Raw genomic sequence first — 8,469 nt, forward strand, 5'->3', positions numbered from 1 at the left:
GTTTACATGTTTACATGTTTATAGTGTCAGTGTTCGTGTCCGTGCTGACCTTCCGTTAATCATTTAATTAAATCTTTTCTGACGCGTTTGTTAAAATTAAAGAGTGTTCAGATCATGGTCCGGATGACGCGTCATGACGTCACAGAGCGACCAAACGTTCCGGTTACGTTTTGCTGTGACGCCATCAGTCTGCGACAGAGCCCTAGCTACGCAGTTGTTTGCTTGATCGGATTTGTCGGAATTTTCCACTGAGCTGCTGCTCAGACTGAGTTCACCAGGTCGTCCCTGGAGCAGCGGACCCCTCCAGAACCCGGACCCGAGACCCCCAGGACCCGGGTCAGACCGCTGATCGGCTCGTGTCGCAGCGGATCGGTTTGTTTGTTTGGAGATCTGGCAGCAGGCTAGCTGTTAGCATTAGCTCCGACTAGCAGCAGTGTCTGTTGAAGACTCCGGTGTTTGTTTGATTTTTGTTTTTCTGATGGAGTATCCCGGCGGAGGAGGGGCGGTGCTGAGCGCTGGGAACGTCCCGGCCTTCCTAACAAAGCTGTGGACCCTGGTGGAAGACCCGGACACGGACCCGCTCATCTGCTGGAGCCCGGTACTCCCGTTAGCCTAAACCTAGCGGAGCTAACAACTAGCGGCTAGCAGCTAACAGCTAACAGTAGAATTGTGTTTAAACGGCCGGGGCTACATGCTAGCTCCAGTTAGCTGTTAGCTTCAGTGCGATCACGCAGACAGATTATTGATCAGTGGAACTTTATTTATAAAACGTCAACAACAAAACAACTTTGACGCTTTTTCAGAATCAAGAACAACGTGAACATTAATGAGACGACGCGTTCACGTAGAAACTGATCGCGATAAAAGAAGCAGATATAGATGATGATGAATAAATCTAAATATAAAGGCGTCAGTGTCAGCTGTGCTCCTGTCACAGGTGAGTTAGAGGCGACTGTTAACGAGCTGCACGTGACGGGGCACGTGCAGGAGGAGCAGACAGACACCTCTCTGCTTTTAAGACTTTCCTTTTTGGTAAAGCTGATAGTTGGAGGTGAATCAGGTGATCACCTGGCCTCTACGGTCTCCTGAAGCAATGCACAGTTCTGTAGGTTCCTAATAATGTTATCTAAAGGAATCATGTTCTGGTCCGAGCACAGAACCCTGAAGAACTCCATAACGTGATTTTATAAAATCAGACAGACTATTTAGAGTCTGTCTGACGGGTAACAGACGAACCAGTCAGAGTGAAATAAAAAGATCTAACTGGACAAGTAGAGACAAGTCCATCGTCTGAAGCCATGAGGAGACCGTTAGAACCTTTAACCAGGTTACCATGTTCCTAGAGAACATCTGAGCGTGGTGGTAAATAATAATTAGCTCTGATTGATGATGATGATGATGATGATGATGATGACGGTTCGGTGCGTGACTGTTTCTGTTTCTGTTTCTGTTTCTGTTCTGTCAGAGTGGTACCAGCTTCCATGTGTTCGATCAGGGCCGGTTCTCCAAAGAGGTTCTACCGAAGTTCTTCAAGCACAACAACATGGCCAGCTTCATCCGACAGCTCAACATGTGTGAGTATCACTGATTGGTGCAGGTCTGTAACGAGGTCGGTCGGTCTCGAGGCTGACCCGGGTTCTGTCTGGTCACGTTCAGACGGCTTCCGGAAGGTGGTCCACATCGAGCAGGGCGGTTTGGTGAAGCCGGAGAGGGACGACACCGAGTTCCAGCACCCGTTCTTCATCCGAGGACAGGAACACCTGCTGGAGAACATCAAGCGCAAAGTCACCAACGTACGTACCTGCACAAACACCTGAGAACATCTGGCTGGTTATGTCACTAAAGCTCAGGTACCTGTTCAGGTGTCTGTCTCCATGGTAACGGTGTCTCTGCTTTGATTGGTGCAGGTGTCGACGGTGCGTCAGGAGGAAGTGAAGATCTCTGCAGAGGAAGTCAGCAAGATCCTGAATGACGTCCAGCTGATGAAGGGAAAACAGGAAACCATCGACTCCAGGATTGTCGCCATGAAACAGTAAGAACCTGAACCAGAACCTGAACCAGAACCAGAACCAGAACCTGAAACTGAACCTGGGTCCCGTCGATGTCCTCCTTAATGAAGCTGCTGTGTGTTTCAGTGAGAACGAGGCTCTGTGGAGGGAAGTGGCCAGTCTGAGACAGAAACACTCTCAGCAACAGAAGGTCGTCAACAAGGTACGAGGAGGGTGGAGGGTGGTGGGGGGAGGGGGGAGGGGGCAGGGAGGGAGGGAGGGGCCACGTCAGGTCACAGTGGACCAGCTGTGACCTGACGTGGCCCCTCCCTCTATAAACAGTAAATGCTGTGCTGTGCGCAGGGATCGGTTGTCAGCCTGTGGGGTCCGTTAGCATACAGTCAGCACCATGCTAACAGGTGCTGTATTACCATTGTAGCACGTTAGCTTAGCTTCCTGCTCAGCTAATAATAAACTGTGTCTCTGCAGCTCATCCAGTTTCTGGTGTCTCTCGTCCAGTCCAACAGGATCCTGGGAGTCAAGAGGAAGATGCAAGTTCAACCACAAATACTATAACTACAAATACTACAAATACTATAAATACTTCAATTAATACCCCAACTAATTCTACAGTTACTTTACTGTACCAGAGTTTACTGCTGCTTTACTTTAACGCGGCCGTGGACGTCTCTGATGATGACCTGTACCGTCCCTAATGTTTACTGTCCGTCCTCAGGCCTCTGATGCTCAACGACTCTAGCTCCGCCCACTCCGTGCCTAAATACAGCCGGCCCTTCTCACTGGAGCACGCCCAGGTAACCTGTCACCTGTCTGATCCAGCTGCAGATGTTTAAGAGCTCAGGTCATGGCCTGCGGTCGGTCTGATGAGTCCTGTGACGTCTGTGTCTCCAGGCTGCAGCCAGTCTCTTCTCCTCGGCCGAATCACCGCTCAGCTCTGGGCCCATCATCTCTGATGTCACAGACGTGGCCACGCCCAACGCGGACGATGTGGTCGATGAGTGGACGGACCCAGGGTGAGGACCAATCAGATCAGCTCACAGATCTCAGTCAGTCAGCCGTTGGTCAGTCTCTAACACCTCCTGATCTCCCTGCAGAGAGAACCAATCAGCTGACATTAAAGAGGAGCCTTCCAGTCCTGACGTGGAGGTGTGTCCTGGTCTGGACGGCGTGGCCTCTCCTGTAGACACGCCCCTCTCCCCCACCACCTTCATCAACTCCATCCTCCAGGACAGCGAGTCTCAGCCGACCCCGATCTCCTCCTCCTCCCTCCCTCCTCCAGGTGATACCTGTTCTCAGCTCCTGATCAGAGACATGGACTGTTGGTGTCTCTCAGTTTAACCTCTTCTGTCTCTTCTGTCTCTTCTGCAGCCAGCTCCGTTGTTGTGATGAGCCCCGCCTCCACTGGGCCCCTCCCACCATCCACAACCAGCCAATCACCGGTGTCTGTTGCTACGTCAAAGTCTGCCACTAGCCCCGCCTCCACTCAGCAGAAGTGTCAGACCATCGCCTGCATTGACAGGTAAGAACAGCAAACGACTGAGCCAGTGACAGCCCTGCACCTGGACAAACCACCGTCAACCATCAACCACCATCAGCAACCAGCAACCATCAACCAGGCAACAAAGGTTAAAAAAAAAAGGCAACTGGACTTGTGGAGTTGTTTAGAGAAGACGTTTCATCTGAGTAGCGTCTTCAGTTCTAGGGGACTGGTGGGAAGACTTCCAAAAAAACTCCACAAGTCCAGTTGCCTTTTTTTTTAACCTTTGTTGGATAAACCATGACCTGGATGACTGAGAACCTTCACAGACATCAACCATCAACCATCAACATGAGAGCAATGAACGGGTGACGGCCAGCTCCCCGTTGCCCATCGCCCGTTCATTGCTCTCATGTTGCCGTCCTTGTAGAGTTGCCTTCAAGTCTTTTTTCTGTACTGTAGCTTTAGACGCTCTCAGTATTTGCTGCATCTGTTCTCAGATCATAGTCCTGTTGAAAATCAACCCCTGTGTTTCCCTCAGACCCCCCCGCCCCCCTCCCTCTGCAGGTGGACTCTCACCTGACGTTTGGCGCTTCGTATCTTCACAACCTGACAAGTGAATCTATAAAATGATTATTAACATTTTAATCACTACACCTCTGGTGATGTTGTACATTTTTCTTTTCGTCGTTGTGCAGAGCCAAACCAACTCATTAGACCCCACCACACCTGACAGTACCTGTCTGCCAGCTGTTTAAAGAGTCACCTGTTCATTAGGAGCCAATGAGCCTGACAGGAAGTAGTAGGAAGTATCAGGTCAAAGTACCATGTGACCAAGTACAGTCCCAAAACCTGGATGTGTTCTGGCTCCGCCCCTTTTATGGAGGACACGTTAGGAGGTGACTTGTATGGACTTGGTACAGCCAGGTATCCCAGAATGCATTTCATTACACTGCTGTTCCAGTTACACAATGACCTTCCTCCAAGTCCATGTACCTGACACTTATAACGGCTCAGACGTCAGACAGGAAGTCAGGCAGGAAGTCAGGCAGGAAGTCAGGCAGGAAGTCAGACAGGAAGTCAGACAGGAAGTAGATGTTACTGTTGGCCACTGAGACTATTGGTTTGGATTTGTATGGACAAAAAGAAAATATAGAATAACACCAGACTGATATTGTTACTTCATACCTGTCTTTCTCTCTGTCTGTCTCTGTCTGTCTCTGTCTGTCTGTCTGTCTTTCTCTCTGTCTGTCTCTGTCTGTCTGTCTTTCTCTCTGTCTGTCTCTGTCTGTCTCTGTGTCTCTCTGTGTCTCTCTGTCTGTCTCTGTGTCTCTCTGTGTCTCTCTGTCTGTCTCTGTGTCTCTCTGTCTGTCTCTGTCTGTCTCTGTCTGTCTCTGTGTCTCTCTGTGTCTCTCTGTCTGTCTCTGTGTCTCTCTGTCTGTCTCTGTGTCTCTCTGTCTGTCTCTGTGTCTCTCTGTCTCTCTCTGTATGTCTCTGTGTCTCTCTGTCTCTCTGTCTGTCTCTCTGTCTCTCTGTCTCTCTGTCTGTCTCTCAGGTCTGAGCTGTGTGATCACGTGGACAGTATTGATAACAGTTTGGAGAACCTACAGAACGTCTTGAACGCACAGACCTTCACCTTCGACGCGTCTCCGCTCATCGAGGTCGGTCTGCGTCACGTATGTTCACGTTTCAGACGATGGTCGTTAGTATGATCCCGTCGTCATGCCAACTCTGTGTGTTTAGTTTTTCAGTTCGTCCTGTCCACCTGGAGACTTTGACCTGGACAGTTTGGACACTGTGAGTTCAACACTACACACTCTGATGTTTACTTCCTCTCTCATATTTTCACAATAAAAGACAGGTGTGTGTGAGCAGGTACATACAGGTGTGTGTGAGCAGGTACATACAGGTGTGAACAGGTACATACAGGTGTGTGTGAGCAGGTACATACAGGTGTGTGTGAGCAGGTACATACAGGTGTGAACAGGTACATACAGGTGTGTGTGAGCAGGTACATACAGGTGTGGGCAGGCACATACAGGTGTGAATAGGTACATACAGGTGTGTGAGCAGGTACATACAGGTGTGTGTGGGCAGGTACATACAGGTGTGTGTGGGCAGGTACATACAGGTGTGTGTGAGCAGGTACATACAGGTGTGAGCAGGTACATACAGGTGTGAGCAGGTACATACAGGTGTGTGTGAGCAGGTACATACAGGTGTGTGTGAGCAGGTACATACAGGTGTGTGTGAGCAGGTACATACAGATGTGTGAGCAGGTACATACAGGTGTGTGAGCAGGTACATACAGGTGTGTGTGAGCAGGTACATACAGGTGTGTGAGCAGGTACATACAGGTGTGAATAGGTACATACAGGTGTGTGTGAGCAGGTACATACAGGTGTGTGTGAGCAGGTACATACAGGTGTGTGAGTAGGTACATACAGGTGTGTGAGCAGGTACATACAGGTGTGTGAGCAGGTACATACAGGTGTGGGCAGGTACATACAGGTGTGGGCAGGTACATACAGGTGTGAACAGGTACATACAGGTGTGAATAGGTACATACAGGTGTGTGAGCAGGTACATACAGGTGTGTGAGCAGGTACATACAGGTGTGTGAGCAGGTACATACAGGTGTGTGTGAGCAGGTACATACAGGTGTGTGTGAGCAGGTACATACAGGTGTGTGAGCAGGTACATACAGGTGTGAATAGGTACATACAGGTGTGTGTGAGCAGGTACATACAGGTGTGTGTGAGCAGGTACATACAGGTGTGTGAGTAGGTACATACAGGTGTGTGAGCAGGTACATACAGGTGTGTGAGCAGGTACATACAGGTGTGGGCAGGTACATACAGGTGTGGGCAGGTACATACAGGTGTGAACAGGTACATACAGGTGTGAATAGGTACATACAGGTGTGTGAGCAGGTACATACAGGTGTGTGAGCAGGTACATACAGGTGTGTGTGAGCAGGTACATACAGGTGTGTGAGCAGGTACATACAGGTGTGTGTGGGCAGGTACATACAGGTGTGTGTGAGCAGGTACATACAGGTGTGTGAGCAGGTACATACAGGTGTGAACAGGTACATACAGGTGTGAATAGGTACATACAGGTGTGGGCAGGTACATACAGGTGTGAGCAGGTACATACAGGTGTGAATAGGTACATACAGGTGTGTGAGCAGGTACATACAGGTGTGTGTGGGCAGGTACATACAGGTGTGGTCAGGTACATACAGGTGTGTGTGAGCAGGTACATACAGGTGTGTGTGAGCAGGTACATACAGGTGTGTGTGAGCAGATGTGACTTAAACGTGTTGATGATGTCACCTGTCTGTTTCCTGTCAGCTGTTGTCTGATGACGTTCCTAAAGGAAGCGATGAAATCAACACAGGTAAGGCACATTCAGATTATGCCCCTCCCCCTGGATGCTTACATGCCAGTTGTCATAGAAACACTGTGGTGCTGTCTGATTGGAGCAGGGAAACAGCTGGTGCAGTACACAGCCACACCTGTCCAGATGTCTGAACCAATCAGCTTGGGGGAGGGTGGGGCCGACCTGCCGTCCCTGCTGGAGCTGGAGGCGGAGCCTTTCTTCACCTCGGACCCGCCCACCGGTGATCCCACGGCTGACCTGCTGAGCCACGCCCAACTGGACTCTGACCTCTGACCTTTTCAGGACTGACTCTTTTAGTAACCATAGCAACAGGACACAACAGCAGCAATAGATGATCAATGGATCGGTTGATCATGTTTTATTGTTATTGATCAAGTTTATAAACTGGCTTCTTCTTCTACTCTTTTTCTTTTAGCTTCTTCTTCTTCACTGCTTTGTTTGTTGCTTGCTGTTAAAAACCAAATGACAGTAACGCTGAGGTCACGTGTAACTGCTGGTCCAATCAGAGGCAGCTCTGAGGATCATGTGACCCAGGCGTTGTGTGTTCTGCATGTCCAGATTTTATGGTTTTTAGTTTCACATGTAAAATATCTATGTAACAAAGAGAACCAGAGTATTTTTGGAAGAGTTTACGAAGTGTTCCTCCGCCTCCTCCTCTGTTACCATGGAAACGGCCGACTGATCCATCCCAGCGTCCTGACGATCGAGGGGAGCTCCGTGATTGGTTAAGCAGTGAGACACGATCACTGATCTGGAGTCAGCTCTGGGACGGAGCAGGTTCTCCAGGTTCTTCTGGTGGTTCTGGTACCAGGTCAGTGGGTCGGTGGAAGCTGTTGACCTCTGACCCTCTGAACCAGCCACAGATCAACGTTCTCAGAACATTTCCTTCTTGAAGAATCAGCTGATGCCACGTTAAACTAGTTTTTACCGACTTCGTAGTTCTGTGACTCCTGAGCTTTTATTTTTTCCATCAGCTGTTCAAACAGGAAGTTGCCTTCAGTGTAAAAGCCCCAGAGATTGATCTATGGACATTTGTTTGGTGGTTTTTAATTGAGACCGGTCATTCTTTTCTACCGGAGCTCGTACTATGCTCACTCACCTGACAACTTCTACCTGCGGGGGGAGAAGAGGATTGTGGGAAACAAAGGTCAAAGGTCAGATTTGATGTAACCCTGTCCTGACTTTGGTTCAATAAAATGTTTTGGAGCACTCAGCTGTGTGGAATGATTCATTAAGAGTGATCAGCTGGAACAAAAGACAAATTCTGGGTTTGATGTTCACAATAGAAAAAAAAACATTTATTGTCGAAGTTTAAAACCGTTATTTTACAGTGAAGATGAATCAGACTCTAAACAAAACGTCTATAAACAACATTATTAAATACTTAAAAAAACACCAAGGAGCTGCGCTTCAGTGGGCGGGGCCTACAGCTTACGGGAGGGGTCAGATCTCATGGGCCGTGCTGATTGGTCGGTACACTGGAATCGGTAGCGCAGGAATCGAACTCGCGGCTTGATGTGGAAGTCAGCAGGTATCCTCCAGTTCCACATTTTCTGCACCTGAGAAACAAAGAAGTCG

At 49.1% G+C, this 8,469-nt stretch overlaps 1 protein-coding gene across 3 annotated transcripts; it reads left to right on the forward strand.

Moving 5' to 3' along the window:
- Window positions 1-200: 200 nt before the first annotated feature.
- Window positions 201-8,104, forward strand: hsf1 (heat shock transcription factor 1). Of its 3 annotated transcripts, none has more exons than XM_084563681.1 (15): window positions 201-598; window positions 1,466-1,574; window positions 1,657-1,793; window positions 1,908-2,032; window positions 2,136-2,211; window positions 2,478-2,539; window positions 2,725-2,803; window positions 2,901-3,022; window positions 3,104-3,288; window positions 3,378-3,528; window positions 4,028-4,102; window positions 5,042-5,147; window positions 5,230-5,283; window positions 6,843-6,888; window positions 6,974-8,104. In XM_084563681.1, exons 1-15 carry the CDS (start codon window positions 479-481, stop codon window positions 7,162-7,164), a joined length of 1,638 nt encoding a protein of 545 aa, XP_084419807.1. In that variant the 5' UTR covers window positions 201-478; the 3' UTR covers window positions 7,165-8,104. The 3 variants fall into 3 exon arrangements, with proteins under 3 accessions (XP_084419807.1, XP_084419808.1, XP_084419809.1); XM_084563682.1 differs by having other exon boundaries at window positions 6,977-8,104; XM_084563683.1 differs by lacking the exon at window positions 4,028-4,102.
- The last annotated feature ends 365 nt before the right edge of the window (window positions 8,105-8,469 follow it).

The sequence above is a fragment of the Chelon labrosus genome, assembly GCF_963514085.1.
Source record: "Chelon labrosus genome assembly, chromosome: 16".
NCBI classification, from domain to species: domain Eukaryota; kingdom Metazoa; phylum Chordata; class Actinopteri; order Mugiliformes; family Mugilidae; genus Chelon; species Chelon labrosus.